Source organism: Amblyomma maculatum, chromosome 1 (assembly GCF_055883805.1).
Source record: "Amblyomma maculatum isolate TAMU_Amacu chromosome 1, ASM5588380v1, whole genome shotgun sequence".
In the NCBI taxonomy this organism is placed as follows: Eukaryota; Metazoa; Arthropoda; class Arachnida; order Ixodida; family Ixodidae; genus Amblyomma; species Amblyomma maculatum.
Genome location: NC_139344.1, coordinates 252,450,328 through 252,475,249, shown reverse-complemented (window position 1 = coordinate 252,475,249; position 24,922 = coordinate 252,450,328). Strand labels below are relative to the sequence as shown.

At 47.9% G+C, this 24,922-nt stretch overlaps 1 protein-coding gene across 2 annotated transcripts in view; it reads left to right on the top strand.

Moving 5' to 3' along the window:
* The first annotated feature begins 20,509 nt into the window (after positions 1–20,509).
* The window catches only part of LOC146206243 (uncharacterized), a 34,551-nt gene continuing 30,138 nt past the window's right edge, over positions 20,510–24,922 (top strand). Inside the window, exons 1-2 of one of the 2 annotated variants that reach the window (XM_084590856.1) lie at positions 20,513–21,904; positions 24,449–24,523. In XM_084590856.1, the coding sequence (XP_084446982.1) occupies positions 20,912–21,904; positions 24,449–24,523 (1,068 nt within the window). In that variant the 5' untranslated portion in view covers positions 20,513–20,911. Of the gene's footprint in view, positions 21,905–24,448; positions 24,524–24,922 lie in introns of both variants that reach the window. The other variant, XM_084590857.1, reaches the window with a different exon arrangement.

Genomic DNA, 24,922 nt, shown 5'->3' with positions numbered 1-24,922 from the left:
AACAGCGATCAGACCCTGAGCTGAAAGCGCTAGCCGATTACTTGGAAGGAAAGACCGATTCCGCTCCTGGTGTGTTCAGGCGACATTTATCATCTTTCATGTTAAGCAATGGCCTCCTCGTGAAGAAGAACTTCGCACCCAACAAGACCGCGCAGCTTCTCGTAGTGCCTAAAACTCTTCGGCAAGAAATTTTGCAGGCGTTGCACGATGAGCCCACAGCAGGCCACCTCGGATTTGGCGCACGTTACGTCGAATCCAGAAGAAGTATTACTGGCCGCGACTGCCTGCCGAAGTTGCCCACTACGTGAAGACGTGTCGTGAGTGCCAACGACGCAAGACGCCGCCGATCAGACCAGCAGGACTACTAAGCCCAATTCCGCCCCCAATCCTGCCCTTTCAACAAATTGGGATGGATCTCCTCGGCCCCTTTCCATCTTCGTCTATGGGTAACAAGTGAATCATCGTGGCCACTGACTACCTTACCCGTTACGCCGAAGCAAGAGCACTACCAAATGGTACCGCGGCAGAAGTCGCCAAATTTTTTGTCGAACAAATTCTCTTGCGACACGGCGCCCCAGAAGTACTCATCACGGACAGGGGAACGGCGTTTACGGCAGAGTTGACGCAAGCCATCCTGGAATAGTCACACAAGCCATCGACGAACAACTGCGTACCATCCCCAGACCAGTGGCCTTACGGAGCGCCTGAACAAAACCATCGCGGACATGATCGCTATGTACGTCGACGCTGAACACAAGACCTGGGACGCCATCTTGCCGTACGTGATCTTCGCGTATAACACGGCAGTCCAGGAGACGACCAGAGCGACCCCGTTTAATCTTGTGTATGGCAGGGAGTCCACGACAACGCTCAACGCAATGCTGCCGCACGTAACCAGCGAAGACAACCTTGACGTCGCCGCCTACCTGCAGCGTGCAGAGGAAGCTCGACGACTCGCACGGCTGCGTATTAAAGACCAACAGCGCACCGACAGCCGGCAATACAATTTACGACGACTCCACGCAGAGTACAATCCAGGAGACCAAGTGTGGGTTTGGACACCAATTCGCCGTCGCGGATTAAGTGAAAAGTTGTTGCGTCGATACTTTGGGCCATACAAAATCCTTCGCCGCGTCGGACCACTGGACTATGAAGTCATTCCCGACGGAACGTCAGCATCACAACGGCGACGCGCACGCCCAGAAATTGTACCGTCTGTTGCAGAAGTTTGCGGCCCAACGCGCCGGGCAGAGGAGCAGTATCGCTCCCGAGAGGCGGCGCTGCGCCCGCCGGCGCTGCCTGGTGACGTAGTTATAAAGAGTGAGGAGGCTTGTTCTCTTCCCCTCATCCCACGGCTGAGACCAAAGATGTGCGATATCAACCGCGGGATGAGGATAAGAGAACAAGCCTCCTCACTCTTTATAGCTACGTCACCAGGCAGCGCCGGCGGGCGCAGCGCCGCCTCTCGGGAGCGATACTGCTCCTCTGCCCGGCGCGTTGGGCCGCAAACTTCTGCAACAGACGGTACATGTTGTACGATTGAAGCCATATTACGCGCGTTAAAGAATCTGTGGTGTTTAAACTTTGCAGTGTTTATGTTTAAGTTTCTTCGTTTTGGAACATCGACATGGTAGAAGAACAAATGGTAGCGTAACTCCCATAGAAGCCTGCGTGTCGACTCTGAGCGAGGCTTTAGTTTCCCAGCGCCCCCTGCGAACTGTGAGGCACAACAAACACGTGACGTTGCTTGTGACGTCACAGTGACGTACTTTTGGCGGGGAATTTGATTGTCTTTTTACTTATGAACGAAAAACAAGGCCAACAACGACGGAGACAGAACGATGCTCGGATAAGGCAGAAAAAATGGACACCGTAACTGTTCAGTCAACTTTACTTGACATGGATTTCTACTGTCGTTTTACGTTAACTGAAATGTTACGGCATCTTTAACCACCTTATCATAGCATCGTTCTGTCTCCGTCGTCGTTAGCCTAGTCTTTCGTCGCGCGTCATGTAAACGCATTCTAGGGCTTATTTCTTCGGGCACGTTTGCGAACAAGGGCCTTCAAGTGAATTCGGCAAGCACATGGATAGAACCACATGGTTTGAGGCATTTCACTAAGGGCATAAATGAGTGAAGCTGTGCTGCATAGAAAGCCAGGCTTTATTAATTCACGATTACTTACATGACGCTTCACGACAATGAAAAATAAGTGTAGGAGAGCGACCACCGCTCATTCGTCACGGTCTTCATGAAATCCTCGTGATAACAAAATGACCTGAGCGTAGGTCAAACGAGACGCGGTGAGATTATAAAAGGGTAAAAGATCTTGCTAACAAAGTACATATCAGCGTCAAAGAACAACAAAAACGAACGGCATAACTAACGCTAGCGCTAGAACGCCAACCTGTAAGAGCTTAGGTAAGCAATTCAAATTGGGATTGCTAGTATTTAGAAGCTATTGCGTCTGAGAAGTGAAAATATCTACGATATAGCTTCGCTCCAATAAATCTCTCCCTGTTCATGATTCCCATATTTTACTCGCGCTTCATTTGCCACTGAAAGGAGTCAATGTGAGGTTACAAATTTACAACTTAAGCATTTAACATGTTCATGAGAAAGATCCCATTGACAATAGGAACATCACTGTAATAATAGCTAAAGCACGTTCAGCGAACGTTGGTGCGGTAATACGACGCAGTAAGCAAAACACGCAGCAAAGGGAGCGGAACGGAAGGCTTTGAGCAATGCGACACGCGTCTTGGGGGCAATAAAATCTCACCTTCACCGCTCAATTAAAACATGCAGCGATACGCCGCTCATGCAGACGTGTATCCGTAAAACAAGCCACCACTTTTGCGACGTGCCTGGGAGGCCGAACCGAGCCGCCGAGCTGTGACGCAGCATTGTCCCATCGTCCGGAAATGCGCACATGCAGCGGCAATCAGTTTCTCATCGAGCACACACAGTCTTCGCCTTGCTGTAAAGCTCTACCACAACCAGCAGAATGAAATACTGACTGTTTGGTACAGATAACCCACTCTGTACGCAGCACGCAACGATGAACGTTGAACCGGAGCCGATGACGCACCCATCCGCGGATGAAAAAAGCTTCGGTCAGAGCCATGTCTGAGCTTTGGGCAACTACGCAGCGGATAATAAGTGGCCGAGAGAGGCCGTTAAAAACAAGTTAAAATATTATTAAAAATGTGACACGTTTTTTCTTACACAAGAAACAAAAACTGCATTCATTCCTGAGTGAGAATATTATGTTTACTTTCTAGTTCTTTGGAGTTCTGGCAGATCTTATTTTCTGTGCGCTAGTAATTTGCCTCACAGTTCGCAGGAGCCCTCATCATCGAGTTGATGCCGCTGGCAGTAGGCAGCTGCACGCGTTTTCTTCCAAGTTGCGCGACCAGTTGTACATTGACCTTGACATCGAGGCGATGTATTTTTAAGGGGGGAGTAATGCCGCGAAACCTTCAAAACAGTATTTGTTGTTTTTTAACAGCCGCCGGCATACAGGCTTATCACTCTGATTTCTGGACCGCGTATCAGTTCCGCAATCTTTGTTTGTTAATGCTCGATGTCGCGAGTCACACCTTTATCAGTTTTGTTGTAGCGCAAGATGCACCGAGATCTGTCTCGAAGGTTCCGGCCACTCGCGTGTCTTTCCACAATATTCCAGCCCGTGCTGGTAGCTGTTTGCGACGTTATCTAGATTGTTCTGTGCAGCCTTTAAATTGAGCGTTGACGAGTGTGACGAGCCTTCTTTGTTCGACGATCGACGAGCACGTTTGTTTCTATCGCCGCCGCCGAGTTGCTTAGTTCTTTTGCGGGCGCAAGTCTGCCCAAATAAAGATTTTCTTTAGTGCAATCATCGACCCCTTCATTTGTGTCGTCGACCTCGTCACCACTACATGACAGTATATACAATTCCCTGTTTTATACACTTTTCAAAGGAGCTTGGCTAATAAACTAAACAATACACCCTAATAAAAATGCTTAACTTTGTTCATTGACATCTAATCTCAAAACATCTGGAACGGGTTTTCTCTAGGTGCAAAAGGTTTTGCACAATTTTGCATTTCCTGAGACAAGTAGAGCTGAAAAGCCGTTTCTTACCTTTGCCTTTTTCTTTACAGCCTAAACATCTTTGCAGCTATTTATAAACCAAATGCACCATTCGAAAGCAGAGGAAATAAGCTTTACAAAGATATTAAAATCACATTTACAAACTAAACGAGTGAGGCACAGTAGACGTATGAATATCACCAAAAATGTCGTCTCTTCCCCGCTGGAGTGGGACCGCCACCTTAACGCTGAACTGTGGAGGTTAACGAAGAGGGATATGGAACGAAAAAGGGTAGGTGTAACGTTAAGAGATAAGAGGCGTGCAGAGTGGATCAGAGAAATAACTCGAGTTAACGACATTCTAGTCGAAATCAAGAAAACGAAATGGGCATGGGCAAAAGTTCACTCGAATTTTTTAAGGCCTCCGCCAACACCCACTAGAAAATAGTAGGGGTGACTTGTCAAACAAGTTCGTCCACTACCGCCTATACTTCGTATCACAAGATATCTGCAGCACTGCGAAAGGCAGAGGAGCCCTTGCAATGTGATCTTATAAGTACCTCTCGCTCCTGCGCACCATAATAGAGAACTGTGTTCCTACTAAGAGCACAATTGCATATTGTAGTGCGCGTGTTTCTGATTGAACACGGGTGCCTCTGCCTAGATAGGCTTGTCAGTGCACACGTGCTGCGTGAAGTGTCCTGTCACGGCTGCTTTATCCTGAAGCTAAGCACGTGTTTCTTCTCGTAGCGTGGTCTTATTTCGTTCTGCAAACGTGCGTTGTGTGCTGCACATCTGCGTCCTGAAGTGAAATTGTCAGTAGCCCAGGATGGGCCGCGTCTGGTGCCGAACTGTCGCGGAAATTATGACGGTGGTCCTAAGGTCCGCGTGTTCTCATTCCCAAAAGACGACCAGAGGATAAAATGGAAGCAGGACATCCGGCGTGATGATATGGACATCAACACACTGCGGGATCCAAAGACAATGTAAATATCTTATATGTCAATCACTATTAATGTAAAATGATTATACATTCGGATAAGCATACGGCACGCAACTAGTGCGATACAGGACGTATTACAGTTGATGCCAGTTAACTGACATGCAGCAGCGACAGCAGTAATTAGCCAATCTGTGGTAGTAACAGCAGCAGATACATTGCAAAAAAAAGAAACAGCAGATGCAAAACTTATATATACTTAAAGGGAACATATCTCTTTTATATGTACATGTAAGTGTGCGTGCTCCATTTTAAGCCCGAGTACCTCCGGTCTACAACATCGTACACAGATTCTAATGCAAAGACAGCAGAAGTCGCGATGAACCTCACCCTACTCACTCCTGACACGGTGGCTACAATATTGCCTAACTGCCCATCGTACTTGTCTAACTCTGCACCGATATTCGTGAGGAGCCCGATGCAAAACGGTGACGACGCGAAGCAACTCGTTTGCAACATGCCATCGAGATGTCACTTGCCACACACGAAGAAGAGGAGCGCAAGAACAAAGCCAAGAAGTCTAGTTGTGTCCCAATCTTCTGGTTAATGAGAAACACTGACGCTGCGGTACCATTCTTTCACGTCTATGAGAATTCAACGCGCCGAGAAGTCAAACGCTCCGTGGGAGTAAATAATTCGTTGAAGATGTCAGCCTCTTGGAGAAAAATTGAGCGGCGCGGTGGTGAAGTGACAGTTCCCGACCGACTTGAAGGCGCGAGCAGCTTGGAATTTGTCCTCAAAAGTGTGCAGCAGTTCAACGCACCCGAGTGTGAAAAAGTCGAAAAGCTGAAAGCCTGCTTTCAATTACTTTTTTTTTCTCTTTTGGATGATATTTTAAGCGCTGACCTTCTGCCACTCGAAAACATGGAAGCCCTAGGATTTTTTAAAGAACAGCTTTATCTGCTCCTCAGAGAACGGACTTCATTTAGATATTCTTCGGGGCTTGTCATCTTGTGAAGCATATTTTTCGCAATTTCCCTGCATGCGTACAAATTTGTTCGTAGGTCTGGAAAATTGATCTTGCCTCATCCATGTACAATCGCCAGACTGTGTAACAAGTACAACGTTTATCTTGCGGCAAAGCAAAGCAATCAATGGTTTTTACGTTATAACAAAAAAAGAGGCAAATTTTCCGTCCGGATGAAGACAGACCTGCTAACGGTGTCACGAAATCGGCGCACATTAAGCCGGCACGGGGCGAGGCCCGCGCGGCGTCGCGTGGAGAGCTCGAGAAAAACCTCCTTCCCCGCGCTAGAGAGCGCGTAGCCTTGACCTTGTACGCGTCGCCCTCTTTCTCATAACCCGTCGATGACGCGGACTCATCAGTCTGGAATACGCCAGAAAAATCGAGAATCTTCTATGGGACCTAGCCAATGACAACGCGCGGCTCAACGGGAGGAGGAGAGAGCGCTATAACCAGCAAAGCTAAGTGTGTGTGCGCGCTAGCTTTGGCGCGTGCTAACAAACAGACGCGGCGCGCCCTATTTAAAGAGACCGCGCCGCTTGTGTAGTCAGTCAGTCAGTCAGTGGTTGCGGCGTGTTCGCCAGTGCTTCGACTGGACTCCGGGGGATCACCCGCTGCTGGCAAGCCCACGGACCTGCAATGGAGCGGCGCTCGTCTTGTATGGCGGCCACATCGTGACTCTTGAGGCGTCGGACTGCAACAGTGCCCGGTGAACAATTTGGTGTTTGTTTATGTAACTCTCTCGTGTTTCATCTGTGTTGTAAAGCCTCTGGGTTATTGAATACCTCTGTAGTTGCATGCTTAGCGTTTGTTATTCTGTGAACCTCTCGTCTGTGCAATTTTAGTGTTTGTGTATTCCTCTGTATCGTCTCTTGCTGTGTATAAAGTTTGTTTGGTTTGTTACTTCTGGCTCCGACCCTTACTCTGGCTGAACCGGCGACCGCTGGGCACCAAACGACCACCCCCTTCTGTCACTAGTTGAATTCCGGCTGAGATTGCCCCGCAGGTCGAGGGCATCTCCTTTGCGACCGGAACAGCTACCCCCACTCACTCTAAGGGTGTCTGGGAGTGTGCGCACCGTTAAGGGCGCATCGTTGATAATACCCCTAATTATTAACGGGTGACAAACAGCTAAGAGGGCCGCAACTCAAACGAGAAAATTAAAAACGTTCAAATAGACTGCTACCGGGAAATATTAGTAGTGATGCGACAGAAATAAAGGCACCTAGAATGTAATATGATTTTTTTGCCTTCCTTTTCTTTTTTTCTTACAGTGACGCGAAGGTACTAAACTTTATTTACCCGATGTTTAGAGCTCATGCGTGCCGCATGCACTGAGACGTCGGCAGATGTTTTCCCTCACTACTCGGTCAAGGTGCGTGACGTCACGGAGGAAGTGCGCAGGCTTGCATGGGTAGGGCATGTGCGAAGAAAGGATAACCGATGGTCGCTTTAGGGTAACAAATTAGATTCCAAGGGAAGGAAAGCGTAGCAAGGGGCGGCAGAAAGTTAGGTGGCCGGATCGGGGGTCAAGTGGATGCAGCTAAAGTCACTGGAACTCTAGATGCAGCTAGCACAGGACCGGGTTAATTGGAGGAATATAGGAGAGGCATTCGCACTGCAGTGGGTATAGTCCGGCAGATTATTATTATTATTATCTTTTAAAATACGATAAACGTAAGCGCTGCGTTATAGAACTCCTTTGACAAGTTACATTTGCTATGTAAACAAAATTTAACTTTCCTCTAGGTTTGCGAACTTCATTTTACTGACATCACAAGAGAGGCTTCCCACATCAACGGGCTTACTGCAGGGCACATCATCACTGCACCTCAGAGTTCGACTCCAGCGAGGTTGTGGTGTAGCACCGGCATTTTTCTGAAAAACTGCTGCTGCGAGATGAACGACAAAATATCGGACGCTAGTACTGAGGCAAAAAAAAAAAAAAGGGAAAAGCTGAAACTAGGTCACCCTGTAAATAGCTACATTAGTTTTTATATGCTCATTTCAAAACTCAATTCCTATCATGAACTGAGTTGCTATGTTTAAATAATTAAGCGGACGACCGTAATAGGTGTCTCTAAAGCGATCGTATTCATTTAATGCATAATATTCTTTAGAATATACGTCTCTCCAATAAAACTGTACACATGGAGTGGTGAACTGCTAGTCGAGTCTGCTTTATTTTTAATTATTTTTGGGCTCCATAAAACTGTATCGAAAAATAAGGAAGAAAATTTTTAGCAATGGTAAATTTATTTAATGCATAAAGAAAATGTTTACTGAGGAAGACGAAAAAGCGCAACGCGATAGAGTTGTTGACATCAGTATTCCATAAAATCTTTACATATACACGTGGCTAAAGCCTCTAAATTAATGCTGCGCGAAGTGCCTGCGCTTCATTACAGCATTTTAATTGAGGAAAAAAACATGGGGTGATAAATGGAAACTTATTGCTGCAAGGTGATCCCAGTAGACCAGTTGCAAAACCTACAAGTCAGCTTGCCTATGCGGCAGAAATTCCTGCACAATGGCAGCACAGACTTACTTCGGGGTGATAGTTCGGTGCAGTGCGGGCACGTCGCCTGGCGGGTAATCTCCGCACCCCTCGCCCATTCGTCGCAGCATTCCGCGCGTGCGCATTGTCGCCCCACTATTACTCTATCCGGTTAGGATCCCCTATTCTAATAGCATCCTCGATCGCCCGCACCAGTGCGCACCGGGGCGGCCTGGTGCGCACCATCTATTCTCGATCAACCGCACTGGAGCGCACCCGCTGTCCTCGATCACCGGAAGCGCCCCTTGCCGGGGCAGTTTTTCGTTGCCCCGTCACGCACCTAAAAAATCGGTGGTTCGCAGTGGTGTAATCCCGGCAAGCACTGCGGGACGCGCGCTGCAGAGAAGCCGCTTTACCCCGTTCGATGTGCTCCCGTCTGCCATGGCGTCTGCACGCAGACTGACGGGATGCAGAAAAATAGTACTGATGGTTGCCGCAATCGATATAGTGCTGTCATGATCATATCTGGTTACGAAGACGTTATGACAATCGACCTCACACAGCAAGGCGAATGCCCGAAAGTAGACCAGCATTTTCATCGGGCCGATCATCTGGCGTCTCAACGATAGCGAGCGGCTGTTTACCGATTCCCTGCTTAACATAGTGTGCAGTGCCTTTAACACGTCAAGCTTGTAACGTACGACATGTGCCTTTGAGACGTGAATTGTGTGATTTCTATGCAGTTCCGAAAGCATTTCTGGGTAAGAAGGAACGTCTAGCTGCTACAATGTGATCGGCACGGCTATCGTGCTTTCAAGCTCAGCGGGGCCCTTACCCACATAAGACGGCTGAAGAACACGTCCTTTCATTTCTTGTTTTTGGGTAATCGCGATTGTGTGCGTAACGACTGGATTTAACTCACTTATTGTATATGCGGGAAACAAAAGTATAGCGAACAAACCGTCGCCGTAATATTTGACGTAGCAGAAAATACACTCTATATCATAATCGACCGTGCAGCCGCTTCCGTGGCATCATTCAGTTCTCTTCAGACATTGCCGAATGATGCCTCGTACTGTTGATATTGTTAAGGGAAACGTACACAGCGGTAAACGCTAGTTAACTGTCAGAAGCACACATCACCAGAACGAACCCAGCTTATCCTGAGCGTCGTCTTCTTCACAGCACCACACCAGCGCGTCATCTCGATACTGCGCACCCGCGCGGGAGAACCCCCGTCCCGGTGCTGCCTACACAGGAGAACTTGAATGGTATGGTTTCAGAAGTGCGACGTGCACGATTTCTGGATGAGTAGTTGTGGAAGGATACTTGGGCTGTAGAGGGGCGATCTCATAGGTCACATCGGTGACTTGCCGCAGGACGCGGTAAGGACCCACGTAACGAGGCAGAAGTTTCTCGCACATCCCCACACGGCGGGCCGGAAGCCAAAGTAGCACGAGAGAACCAGGAGGGTAGTGGACGTCTCGGTGATGAAGCTCATAACGACGCTTTTGTGAGCACTGAGACGCGCCAAGCCGGTCTCGAGCAATGTGGCGGGCGGCATCAGCGCGGGCGATGGCATCCGAAGCGTAACTACAGGAGGAGTCGTCAAGAGGCAGCAAGGTGTCGAAGGGGAGTAAGGGGTCGCGGCCGAAAATTAGATAAAAGGGAGAGTATCCGGCGGTATCATGGCGTGAGGAGTTACAGGCGAACGTGACGAAAGGTAAGGAGATGTCCCAGTCACGATGATGATCGGACACATACATAGATAGCATGTCGGTCAGTGTGCGATTCAGGCGCTCAGTAAGACCGTTCGTTTGCGGATGGTAGGCCGTGGTGAATTGGTGATGAGTAGCGCATGAGCGGAGAAGGTCATGAACTATACTTTAGAAAGAAAACAGCGGCCATGATCTGTGAGCAGTTGACGCGGAGCGGCCATGAATCAAGATTACGTCATGCAAAAGAAAGTCGGCAACGTCGGAGGCGCAGCTGGTGGGGATGGCCCTGGTTACAGCATATCGGGTAGTATAATCAGTCGCCACAGCAATCCATTTGTTTCCAGAAGTCGACGTCGGAAAAGGCCCAAGAAGATCAAGGCCGACACGAGAAAACGGCTCAGTCGGCACTGAGATTGGTTGCAGGAGCCCACTAGGTTGAAGCGAGGGTGTCTTACGGCGCTGACATAGCTCACAAGCGGCGACGTAGCGACGGGCAGAGAAGTAGAGACCAGGCCAGAAAACTCGGCGTCGCACACGGTCGTACGTGCGTGATACTCCCAAGTGTCCTGCTGCAGGGGCGTCGTGAAGTTGGGCGAAGACAGTAGAGCTCAGATGAGCCGGAACAACCATAGTAAAAGGTCCGCGCCATCTGGACGCATATTGCGTCTGTATAATGTCTCGTTATGGAGCACAAACATGCTGGCGGAAAAATCGGGGTTGTTGCACAGCTGATCTATAATTGGTTGCAGGGCAGGATCACGACGCTGTTCGGAGGCGATGTTTATAAAGTCCGAGATGGACAACATGTAGTCGTCAGCAGTATGGTCGGACAAATTGGGAGGATCTACGGGATGGCGGGACAAGCAGTCAGCGTCTTGGTGTGAGTGGCCCGACTTGTATACCACAGTAAATTTGTACTCTTGTATTCGCAAGGCCCAGCGACCTAAACGGCCAGTGGGGTCCTTAAAGTGAAGACAGCCAACACAAAGCATGATGGTCTGTCACTACACAGAAGGAGCGCCCAAACAAATAAGGGCGGAATTTGGTCAGCGCCCAAACAAGTGCAAGGCATTCCCGCTCTGTAATTGAATAATTGCGCTCAGAGGACGAAAGCAGGCGGCTGGCATAAGCAATTACGCGGGAGGACCCATGCTGGGACTGGGAAAGGATAGCACCAATACCATGGCCGCTAGCGTCGGTGCGCAGTTCGGTAGATGCAGGATCGAAGTGCGCCAGAACAGGTGGTGTAGTGAGGGCGGAAATGGGCGTCGTGAAGGCATAGGCTTGGTCACAACTCCAAGTGAAAGGTACGTTTTTTTTTGTTGTTTTTTTTTTTTCAGAAGAGAGGTAAGGGGACGAGCGATGTCTGCGAAGTTCCGAATGAAGCGGCGGAAGTAGGAGCAAAGGCCAAGGAAGCTTCGCACGTCACTTGAGCTACGCGGGGTAGGCAACTCGCGCACGGCTCGAACTTTGTCAGGGTCGGGCTGCACACCATTTGCATCAACCAAATGACCCAGGACTTTGATTTGGCGCCAACCGAAGCTGCATTTTTTGGCGTTCAGTTGAAGACCGGCGCGGCGAAAAACGACCAGGACTGTAGAAAGTCGATCAAGGTGGGTTGCGAACGTGGAAGAGAAAACGACGACGTCATCTAAGTAGCATAAACATTTTTTTTAAGGAATAACAGCGCGGAGACGAAGGACAAGGAAGAAGACAACACCTCCTTGTCCTTCGTCTCCGCGCTTTTATTCCTTAAAAATATGTACCAACTAGCTCAACTTTCCGTGTTATTGAACTTTAGCATAAACATGTTGTCCATTTGAAGCCACGGAGCAGCGAGTCCATCAAGCGCTCGAATGTCGCAGGAGCATTACAGAGTCCAAATGGCATTACCTTGAATTGATAGAGTTTGTCGGGGGTAACAAATGCGGTTTTCTGTCGATCCCGTTCGTCGACAGCAATTTGCCAGTAGCCTGAACGCATGTCGATGGAAGAAAAATAGCTGGCACCATGCAAGCAGTCAAGCGCGTCGTCAATTCGCGGAAGAGGGTAAACATCTTTTTTTGTTATTTGATTAAGGTGGCGATAGTCGACACAAAATCTTCAACTTTGGTCTTTCTTTTTGACCAATACAACAGGGGACGCCCAGGGACTGCAGGAATTGGCTCAATAATGTTTTGCGCCAGCATCTTGTCAACTTCTTTCTGTATAGCATGCCGCTCAGTAAGGGAAACACGATAAGGCCGTCTGTGGATGGGGCTGGCGTCACCCGTATTTATTCGATAGGTCACAACGGATGTTTGGCCCAATGGTCGGTCCCCGAAATCAAATATATCAGTGTACGACAGCAAAAGGTCGGAGAGAGCTCTGGCTTGGTCATCTGGCAGATCCGCAGATACCATGCTTGAAAAGACGTTCGAATGGGAAGAAGCTGATATAAGCTGCTCCGACAGATGCTGAGGCGTTAAAGCAGCAACTTCGCAGTCCGCAAAAGGAAACATATCAGCAAGCGCGATGCCATGGGGTAAAACTTGGGTCGAGTAGCTTAAGTTAAGGACGGGAAGATAGGCGCGGTTAGCAGCGACAGTCACAACGGTATGATGTTGCGACGGAGAACAACATCGGTAATTGGGCAAGTGACGTATGTGCCGTCAGGAACTGCGGGGAACGGGGCCAGTGGAACATAAGTAGCAGCTTCGGGAGGTAGACGAACAAATTCGGCGGATCGGAGGCGGGGCTTGACATCGGTGTTTTCGGAGCAGTAGGGCAGGTCTAAGCGAAGGCCAGTTGAGCAATCGATCAAGGCAGAATGGGCCGTTAAAAAGTCGATGCCGAGGATCACGTTGTGAGGGCAGCGGTCGATAACAGTGAAAAGGACAGGGGTAGTGCGACCAGAAATACTCACGCGCGCAGTGCACAGTCCCACGACGGCAGCGACGCTTCCATCGGCGACACGAACGGCGGATGAAGCAGCGGGTGTGACAACCTTTTTGAGATGGCTGCGAAAAGATGAGCTGAGGATTGAAATTTGGGCACCAGTGTCAATGAGGGCAGTAACAGGGGCACCATCCACACAGATGTCTAGAAGGTTGCGGCGACGAGCGAGGGTCAGCAGAGGATTTTCGGGCCGGGTCGTCAATGCAGCATCACCTCTGCAAGCTGCATTGGTTAGTTTTCCGGAAGAGAGCCAGAGAAGTGGGGAGAATGCACGGCGAGGTAGGGGCGAGCGGGACCTCCGGGTCTGAGGCGACGGTGAGCGGTTGGACATGCGCGGGGCTAGCGAGTTAAAGTCACGAGAGCGCGTATCACGGAAATGGTTTGGGTGTGGACCATATTCGACACTGCGATCAGGAAAGTAGCGGGGTCGAGGTGGCGGAATCCAACGGCTGCGGCAGTGACGAGAAATGTGGCCGACACGTGAACAGTTGAAGCAGATGGGTCGGTCATCCGAGGTACGCCATTCGTCCGGGTTGCGGTAGCGGTAGCGGTATCGCGTCGGCATGGGTGCAGTCGGAGCCGCAGCTGCTACCACCGGAACGGTGGGCTGGACAGATGGCTGTGCGGAAGACTGGCCAGAGTTGAAGCCCACGTTCGCGTTGAGGCCCACATTTGCGAACTCCTGGCGAACGACAGACCGGCTGAGGAGCGAACGCAACGGGCGCCATAGCTTCTATCTCTCGGCGAACAATCCTGGTCAAGTTGGTCGGATGAGATGGCTGCTGCAGTGTTGGACTATCTTCGCACGAAGACGTAGCAGCTGTGTTTGGCAAGCGGTCGAAGCGGGGAGTAATGCGACGGTATTTTGCTTGCTCAAACTGCTGGCAAACTTGGATGACTGAGTCGACCGTCGGACAGTCTTTGCAAAGCAGCAGATTGTAAACATCGTTTGCAATTCCCTTTAATATATGGCCCACTTTGTCTGACTCGGACATGGCGCTGTCCACTTTTCGGCATAAGGCTAGAGTATCTTGAATATAAGACAAATATGATTCCGTCGAAGACTGGGCACGGGATGCGAGGTCTTTTTGTGCGCCGAGCTTGCGTCCGATCGGCTTGCCGAATAGATCGCGAAGCTTCTCCTTGCACAGATGCGCGCCGTACCCGCCAGATAGAAGATGATGTCGGCGAGCATGAGGGTCGCGTTCCAATGATTGTGCTTGCTGACGCGCTCGTACATACCGATCCAGTTGTCGCGTTTGGTCCCTTGTCAGACGCCGAGCGCGGCCATGTAGCGTTTGGTTCCTTGCCGGACGCCGAGTGCGGCCGGGCAGCGGGCAGGAAGGAACTCAGACTGGCCCCGATCCCGGCACGATAACAACAACCCTTTATTTCACGCAAACAGCATCTTTATATAGCAAGCACTCATGTGACCAGTGACGTCACGGACAGAGAACGTTTCAGACGCGGCACAGGCGCTATCAGCGCACCAGTCTTCTACGTCGACGTGGTCGGTGCCGCAAAAGGTGCCCGGGTCACGCGGCTGCGTCATGACGACGGTGGAAGCTGGTGGTGCCGCTGAAGATGATGTCGCGTCGGATGGCATAGTGATGGTACCAATCTGGCGGCCACTACGAAGATCCAGGTTTGCTACGGACGCAGTCAGGTTTACAGACCGCTGGGCTAGGTGGGCCATGTACACCTGCACACCCGAAAGTGTTTAGGTCGGCGTTTAGATTTTTTTTTTTCTCTAAACGTTTGCAGACCGTCGGGCTGGGTGGGCCAGGTACATCTGCACACCAGGAGGGTGTTTGGTCGGCGTCTTTAGATCTTGTTTTTTTTTAATGGCTCCTCGAGTCGCCCCCACCTCAATTGTTCGGCCGTCGCGAAACTTTGGAGCAAATGCTGCTTGCAGCGGGCCGCCGGGCACGGAAGTGAAACCAAGCCGGCAGGAAAGGCCTTGGAAGGAGGCGCGCGCTCGGCGACGTGGTCTGCGTGTCGCGCTCCCCGTGCATTGTCCGGTTTTGTTCCCTCTGGAGAAGCCGCCTGGGACGGTCGGAGGGTGTAGCATGGGGAATGCTACGGGCCTAAAGGCGTATGAGTCGGCGCGCCTAAAGGGGACGCTTAATTGCTCCTTTCCTTTTTTTTTTCTTCGGTCGCCTTCCGCCGATGGCTCTTAGCTTTTAGTGAGCACCGTTGGTGGCCGCTGCGTTTGAGCGTGTTTGTTTGTTTCTTCTTCTTTTTTTTTTTTTGTTGTTGAGAGAGTGAAACGCATGCTGTGCTCTTGAGTGGTGTGGCAGCATGCCATTGGCCATTTTGAACTGGAAATAATTCATTGATTGGTCCATGTAGAACGCATTCCCTATTGGGCACAGAAATGCTGTGCGAGTTGATTTAAGGCTGTGTTTTGAAGCCAAAGGGCAGTTGAGACTTGGAACTCAGAGACTTTGATCTGAGGCTCTCGGTGGAGAGCAGGAACGAGAGGTGCGGACCGGATTATGCCATGCGCTGACCGTGCTCCGAGGAACCGCTACTTGTAGCGCGACGCAAGTTAAGTCGTCGGCCAGGCAGGACAGGGTGTTGTTGCGGGCGCACCGTGGCCTGGCGCTCTAGTTTGCCTCTCATGGTAGCGACCACACCGGTCGTAGTGTAAATAATGTATATAGTGTAAATAAATTCTTCAGTACTCATTGGTTCCAAGAAGTCTGCCCATCTGTGTCATCTCCTCTGCAACGTGTCGCACGCCAAACGGACCACTCCTCCACCCTGAGGACCTGACGTTGCAAAGCAGCAACAAAGAAGAAGAAGACCAACCAAGATTAACTGACGCCCTTCCAGCAATCCTCCCCCAAATGTTAAGGGAAACGTACACAGCGGTAAACGCTAGTTAACTGTCAGAAGCACACACCACCAGAACGAACCCAGCTTAGCCTGAGCGTCGTCTTCTTCACAACACCACACCAGCGCGTCGTCGTCATCTCGATATTGCGCACCGTAACAATAACTATTATCCCTGAATCAGGTTCTGTCGCCAATGTGCATGAATTCCTGCCTCACAGGGAAACTGACTTGTAGGTTTTGCAACTGGTCTATACAACGCCGGAAGTGGTGGCGACTGTGGACCTGTTTTCTTGACGTCAGAATTCTCTAAACGGTGTAGCCCTAAATGCTCTTATCCACAGTGGGCAAGCTAGCGTCCAATGCAGTTGAGAGACAGCCACCATTGTGCTATATAACGAATGGATAGCACATAGGAATGGATAGCACATAGGATAGGATAGGAATGGATAGTTTATATTCACTGAAATTTTTTTCAGTGGCTATATTTTGTTCTTTCGAGAAATTCCCTCTCACGCAGGTTAAGGGGCGTCTCTTCCTTTCTCTCCGTAAATTAATGCGAGAATGTCATCGACGAACCTGAGCTTTTATGCAAAAACAGCCTCACATAGAAGGCTTAAGTCACTGAAGTCATTTACTCCTGGCTTATTTCTTTTTCTATTCTGTACAAACAGTTCCTTCTTCAATCAATGGTGTCAAGTAACGCAACTCTTTAACTACAAACTTGGGAAGCGTTATCACATTCTCATTCCCGTGTCGTGGTGCAGAGAAAAGAATCCATTTCATCCTGTACCCACTTGCCTGGCAGTTCACCACTAGGATTACCTCAGCACTACTTAACGGCTCAGCTAAATAAAATCAATAAATTCAAAATACCGTTTAGTAAGCAAAGCTTAGTTGAGAACATGGGGCTCGACATCTGAAAAAAAAAAAAAAAAAAAAAAAACTTATTTCTGATGGGTCCATCAGCTCTGGGGTTATAGTTTTGCGCATGCCTCATGAGAGAAAATAAGCCATGTAGGCGGAAGCTGTAATCCCTCGCTAAATCTCTCTAATGCTATACTGTCGATCCCGTATATATCAAACACAGATAAATCGAATTATTGCTTATTCAGAACTTTCAAAATATCCCCCCAAAAAATTTATGCAAAAAGTATAGCAGCTTTGTTCTGTTTGTCAAACTCCCGTTAAACGGGTATTCGATATATCGAACTGCGAGCCGTGCCCCTGCAAGGAGTGCTTCTTCTAACCCACTCCGACAATCGCTTTCCGCGCATATGCAGCCTGGTCTGCTGAAGTTGCCGCAGAGGACAACGTCCGGTCGGCTTCGAAATGGCCTTCGGTACGGCGTTCTTTGTTTCATCTCGACACTGCTGTCATGCGGGGAAGCCGGCGTTCAATGCACTAGTTGCCATATGCTGCCTGGTCTGCTGAAGTTGCCGCAGAGGACAACGTCCGGTCGGCTTCGAAATGGCCTTCGGTACGGCGTGCTTTGTTTCATCACGACACTGCTGTCATGCGGGGAAGCCTGCGTTCAATGCACTAGTTGCCATGTTGTGAAGCCAGCCTAGCTGACCAAAGGTTTGAAGCGGCTCTCGCGTGGAAATCAACTGCGCCGTAATTTTAATCAAGTTATTATTGCGCATACAGGTACCAGTACCAGAATTAATTACTTATGACCTGCGATGGGTTTTCCCAAATCACGTCCCTACTTCGACCAGCTTTGATGTGAGATCGCCGCTTGGCGAGAGACACAGCAGCGCGAACTCCAGGACTCTCCGATTCATCCCTGCGACATGACTGGCACTTATGGCTGACACGCTCGCCCAAAGAGCGGCAACGCTCCCAGTGTGCTCCCCTTTTCGACGCGGAGGTGATGCTCGGCACCGCGTGCATACGCCTCGCAGGTTGTCGCACCCGCGGAAAGCGATGTGCTGCCGACGTCGCTGCAGTAAGCGCGCCGCTATCGTCGGTCCACCGTACTCGCACTTGTGTGTCAGAGATTCTCATCTGTTGGTTTGTTTTATATGTCCAATTATCAATATATAGGAATATACGGACTGTGGGTATAGTGGCCGAAAGATTGAAAGGTTTTCAAATCCCATTTTCTCGGCGACAAATTCGTCTTTGGCTGCCGTACAAACGTCAGCAAAGCCACAAAATCATTTTTCGCTGAGGACAAGAACCGGACAAAGTTCTTAATGTCAGTTTAATGGCGCGAAACTATTATTATCGGCCATAACTGATTGTCTATCATCGTGAGAAGGCAAAAATATTTCGGCCCAGTCAAGAAAGGTATACGAAACCGGAGGAGCAGGAAAATGAAAAATCGAGAAGGATGTACTACACCTAGCGCGTGTTGTGGAAGCCACATGGAGGAACAAATATGCAGTGCCCACCGGTCCTTCAGCTAGGTTTAAAGATGCAGTTACCTATAAATTTGCCTCCTTGGACACTGTAATCGCAGAGCTGTTTGACGGAGCAGAAATATGCTTCCGAATATGTCGAAGCGCTGAGGCTCTTGATCGATGCTACTCTTATTCCTCGAGCCGAATGAATTTGTTTTTTTTTTTAATTCCTGCAATTTATTGAACTTTTCATTGCCCAGCTAACGAGGAGAAAATGTCAAGGAAGTAATGAACATCATCTCTTCTTCACGCAAAGGACGAGAAGCCTTGCCGTGCTCTGTACTACTATACGCATCAAGTCCACAGAACCGAAAGCAGAGAAACAGAAGCTGGCATGGTTTGATGTTACGGTGCTGCGACCGTCACAAAAAATTCTAAGGACGATTACAATACTCCCTAATCCGAAATTTGAACTCGGCTTTTTAAGTTCGGACAATCTATCGCGTGCAGTACGTTTCACAACGCCCCGCCGAGGTGGCTCAGTGGTTACGGCGCTCGATCACAGTTGCCCAGGGTGCGGGATAGAATCCCGGCCTCGGCGGCCGCATTCCGTTGGAGGTGAAAAGCAAGGCGCTCTTGTGTTGTGCGATGTCAGTGCACGCTAAAGAACCTCAGGAGGCCAAATTTCCGGAGTCCTCCACTACGGCGTCTTTCATTATTCTAGCAGCGGCCGCCAACGGAGTGGAGTGTGGTGCGACTGCGAGGAGGGAGCACTAGACGACGGCGCTACGGCGTAATCCTTTATCTCCCAATAATGTTTTTCAGACTTCAACCCACGAACGGTTAATTGAGCCGCTCTAAACTTTCACTGATTCGAGCTTCACCTGGATTGTCCTACACATACCAGCGTGTATACCTCTTTATGCCAGCAAGGTGCCTTTTCTAATAAGGCACCCTATCCATTTGCATCCACCCAAGCGCAGCTACAAAGGACAGCTATACAACTTCCACAAAACTTCGGATTTAGAGAAACATTTGTCCTGGTCCATGGTTTGACCATCGCTTGCCCAGGACAGTCGTTCTGTCATCCCGGAATAGCCAAGGTGTGAGACAATTATTTTGACACACTGTTCGACGTGGGAACGGTATATATATATATATATATATATATATATATATATATATATGTGTGTGTGTGTGTGTGTGTGTGTGTGTGTGTGTGTGTGTGTGTGTGTGTGTGTGTGTGTGTGTGTGTGTGTGTGTGTGTGTGTGTGTGTGTGTGTGTGTGTGTGTGTGTGTGTGTGTGTGTGTGTGTGTGTGTGTGTGTGTGTGAGAGAGAGAGAGAGAGAGAGAAAAGAACCGATATCGTGTCATAACGAGCCCCTCGGTTTCCCCCTCAGTGTGTGTGTATATATATATATATATATATATATATATATATATATATATATATATATATATATATATATATATATATATATATATATATATATATATATATATATATACCAGTTGCATACAGGTGCTAGCAGTCTTGCTCACCACGGGCATTTTTCTGTTTTGCAATTAATTACTTTATTAAGTTAACTTTTCTAAATGAACAAAAACTGACTTCAGACTATAAATGTGATCTGCAAAGTTGGTGAGCACCTTTAGAAGCCCCCCTTCCATTATTTACAATAAAGAAAGCCTCATGTGCATCGTTCTTTCCGAGCTCCATAGAAGGCCCGCGAAATACAGAAAAAACGTAACCAGCGCATTTGCGCGCCGCGATTGTGCTTCTCTCAACCGTGCTTTGAGCGAACGAGATCAGGTACGGCCGTGACTCGACGACCCCGTTGCAGCGGTAGGCTGGTATGTTGGCGATGGTTGCAGCGAGCGCGGCGCACCGTCATGAGCCGGCTGGCTGATACGAGGCAAGAGCACAGTCGAGGAACGTGACCGCGCCTCGAAACTGGGCGCATGAACAGCTATTCGCGTGTTGGGGCACATGCTGCAGCTCTTCGGCTTTTTTCATATTGCCTGAAAAAAGCCAGTCAAATCGCATGACAAGGTAGGGAAGCGTCTTAACTGTCCTGACAACTGCCTCTACGTGGTGTTAGTTATGGCACTCGTCTTCAAAATGCTTTCAAGGGCTTTCACAAAGTCTTAACGTTAGCAGATGTTCGCGCCGCTTACTTTCCTCAAACGAGAGCTTGTGAATCGTTTCAGCAGTATTATTGCCAAGAATTGAAAGAATCTTGAATTCCCAGATGGCGCGACAATCTGCGAATTACTAAATTTTGCATTCAATTGGTTTGCTTTTTATGCAAAAAGTTGCAGGATTTTGCAACTATGCTGTTCTTCGCATTGAGGTGGAAGTGGTACTGGCGGCCTCTCTTGCCGTGCATCGAAACTTAGCGCAAAATAACACGTGAAATAGCGGCGCGGTAGAAAAAGAAAACATACGTAAACGAGCCTGCTCGAGCGCTGCGTGCTGCGTGCATTCGAACGTGTCTGGAAAAAGGCCAGTTGCGAGGAAAAACATCGTCGACATGACTGTTCCAGGAGCCTACGGCACCTACGGCACCTCTAGTATCAAGCTGAATCGTGGCGCAGATTCTACTACGGATTGCAGCGATCGGCCCATGTTGCCCGAGATAGTTGCCGGGACGCCCGCCATTGCGATCCTCCTCCAGAGCAACGGTTTATTTGTGAGTGGCACTTTTAATGGCAAAAACTGCGGTCAATGGGCTGGCGCAGAGGCCAGGAAAAAAAAGTCTGACTGCATTCGAACGCTGCAGACGCAGCTGATGGAGAAGACGATTTCTGGTGCCATTTATCGACTCATGCAGCTACACGAGGCGCGTGGTTTTTTAAATGCTGAGAAAAGGTTTCCACGTGCAAACACGCTCACGGGTGTGTATTCCATTTACCGTGGAGCATCGTTTGGCATCAACCAAAGGAGCTGTTCGACCCTGGTTCCCCGTTTCACCGAACGCAAACCCAGCCTTGGTCGCCTCGAAGGATGGCTTGTGGTTACGCTTCCGTGGGATCACGCAAGTTTGTCTTTTGGAGCCGAGATACAGAAATGGTGCGGTGAGCCTCAACTGCTGGATGCACGGGAACATTGTTTTACATCGTCGCATCTTCACCAATGCATTGTCAAAAGAGAGATGGGGATCCTGCGCTCCCTGCCCCGGTTCCTTGCCCGCCAGTCGGATGACATGATCATGCTAGTACTTCACGCTTCAGCAGATCCGACTACTGTATCAGGGTCGTTCTGCGCATGTAAAGCAGCCTTTCAGATGGTGTTCACCGACTGCTACTCAGCTGATGAATTGTACAGCATTGCTGTGGCAACTCCCTTTGCTAAAAACTCCCTCCTCGATGCGTACAAAGTAGTCAGTCTTCAGAAGATCTTGTTTCTTTTTCTCTACAAGACTAAGTCTGCTGTTGGTACTTGGATGACTATCTCTGTTGGCACCGACTTTGACCATCTGCAAGCACTGGTGTTAGAACCCCCGAAAGCGCGCATCGTGGAAAGGGTGAGCGTCACGCTTTTTGTTGCTTTTTGTTTCGTCGCTTCCGCTTTTCGTTTCGTTTTCGGGTGGAGAAACGTTTTGTTTCGTTTTCTGGTGGAGACAGTTCGAGTGCTTCACTCAGTAAAATAGCAGGCTTGATTGCGTCTGAGCTTCTGCAGAGGTGTCTCTTCGCAATATGTTTTTAGTACTAAAATGCTTGAATGAGTCTACTTACTGCAGAATAGATCGAATCAAGTGACGTACGCTGCGATGTCGAGCAAGATTTCACATGGCGACAGTTCTGCGCTATTAAATTATCTGATGTCACACTGGCACTTTTCATCCTAATTGAATTCAATCCGCATCAATGATTTCAAGCATGATTGAAGCATCCGATGCTACACGAGAATTTTCAGTGATAACTGAGAATTGATCCCTGTGATAGTTGCAGTTCATTAGATCTCTTATTTTGCCCACATATTTTGCTAGTCGTGTGAGAAAGCGCAGCTGAAACGGTCGCAGCGTTAGCTGAAGAACTTAGCAATGCCTTCCTTGTGTGCCACTGGGGCAGTAGAACATAGGTGCTGAGATTAATTTAATGATTATTTTAGGATATTTCATTGTAAAGCATGGGCATAGTGCACGGAAAATGTTCTGTCAAATCAATTTATCTAATAACATTTGTGTTTTTTATTTCATTTAATCTCATTTTTCTTTAAAGCTCAATAAGAGTGATGATAACTCTCACTTTTGATTTTGCTTTATGTGATTATGTGTTGACAAATTATGCACTCTATATTGATTTCACATTTATTTAATCAAGTATGTTCTTGATTGTCAGAGAGTTCTGTTATAAGCACGGGATTAGAGGTCAGCTAGAAATGTGTTATTGCAGGGCATATATATTAGGTGTCACATTTAGTATTAGATTTTGCTTGCTTGTACCTGTAGCTTACAGATGTGCCATGGCAATTTCACTTAATTGATAACTATGCTATTTTTTAATATTAAGACAACATTAAGACAATATTTTCTTAATGAGTACACTTTGATACCAGGCCAGGGTTTTGGGAATATTTTAAAAAATGCCATTCAAGTTTCCAATTTTCTGATTTCCAAATCAAAAACGTTCAATTCTATTGGTCTGCTGGCTAATTTCAAAACATCTTTGAGCATGCAGTCATGCTCCTGTGTTTGTAAAAAGTGGTTTTATAGCTAGTTGTTTATATTAAGACATCATAGTTGCTCTATATCTACATTATGCTATATTTTGTTTGGAGGGGTAAGTGGAGTTCCTCCTTTTAAGCTTTCGTGAACTTTGGCAGTACTCTTCTACATGCCCTCTTGCTGGTGTGCTGTGTTTTCCAAAAGTTTCCGGGTCTTTTGCACTTTGTTTAGCTGCTAAGTCTCATCAAATTACTCCTGTTCTGCTGGCAGTGTTGAGTATACTCAAGGCAGTGGGGACAATTTTAGTGGCATGTTAGGTGGTTTGTGAAGGAAAAGCACTCTACATGCAGAAGACTGCCAAACCATGCCTGCCAGCTTGTTCAGCTTAGCCATTCTAATTGTGTTTGCATGTTTGTGTCGGTATTTGGTGTTCGTGTAGTGAATGTTTTTAACATTGTAAGTGGTTTGTTGTGGCCACTCTCAGGCTGCATAGAACTGTCATAGTAAATGCAGTTAAGAGTGCATCATATTGAGGCACCTGCATGGCTTGCAACATATGTGCAAAGTGAATGTATGCATATATTTGTTCCCGATTTTTGCTCATAATTTCTTTCATGTTCTTGGACAGGGACATTCAATATTTTAGTTACAGTTGCCACCCATCTGAGGGGAGCTTTTGGAAAGTGAGCCGTGAACAATTTTCAGATATAGGTTGCTGCCTTACCAAAAATTAGCTATCTGGGCTGATTAGCACACTGTTTGGTGAGGCTGAACAATAGTGCAAGGCTGCAGAAAAAAATAATGGCATTTTGCCATTAACTAACACCTTAAATAAATTGCACTAGCATTGCTCTTGTCTTGAACCTTGTGCTGCTGTCTAGTGATGCATAGCCTTCAAGAAGCTCAGCTGTGTGGCTACAAGGGAAGCAGTGAATCTTTCTCCAGTGTTTGTTACTATATTACTTACTGTTTACAAATACTACTGACTCTTGTAAGACAGCGCAATAAACCGGCGGACAACATTTCATCAAGTAACATGAAAAGGTGATGTGCAGGCAAACTCCTCAACAAGCAAAATACGTAAAGAACCGTCAAGGACATTCCATAATTTGGTGATTATTGGAAAAAATTAAAATTTGAAGCAGGTTAAAAAAGAACAAAAGGCACAATATTCAGGTGCTAAGTACATCAGGTGATATGCACAGCGTATGATGAATGAATGCGATAAAAGCTGCAGCGGATGTTGACTGCTGGACACACTTGTAGAACATGAGAATATGGTCATACATGCACATTACAGATTGATTGGAGCAATAAATTGTTAGCATGTGAAGACCGTGAAAACGTGCATTCATATCAATGATAAATAAGTCTAATTGCTTTCTTTTGAATGGCTTGCAGCTTGTCAGTATCACAAGTGCAGTGCGGGAACCAGGAAACCGAAGCATTTTCAAGGATGGGCCGAACAAGGGTTTTGTAAGAAGTTAACTTGCATGTTTGCGTTGACTTTTTTAGCACGCATTTTAAGTACTGGAGTTTTCTGAGCACTTTAGCACATATTTAAACGTGTTGGTGCCACTTCAGGTTAAATGTAGAGGTGACTCCAAGATATTTAAATGTGTCAACGCATGTTAGTTCATGTCCTTTATTGCAGCAACTGAAACGCAATGGTTGTTTTTGGTAGAAAATGTCATGTTTACGGTTTTTTTCATGGTGCCTGCAATTAGCTTCTTGTCACTGCAGTTGCAAAATAGACAAAATATGTTAAGACTTGTCGGTCACCAGGATTATTGTTATTCGAATACTGTTTTAGAGATGTGATACCTGCTACTTTCATTATTACGTTGTTAAAATAAATGGTTCTCAGAACAGAGG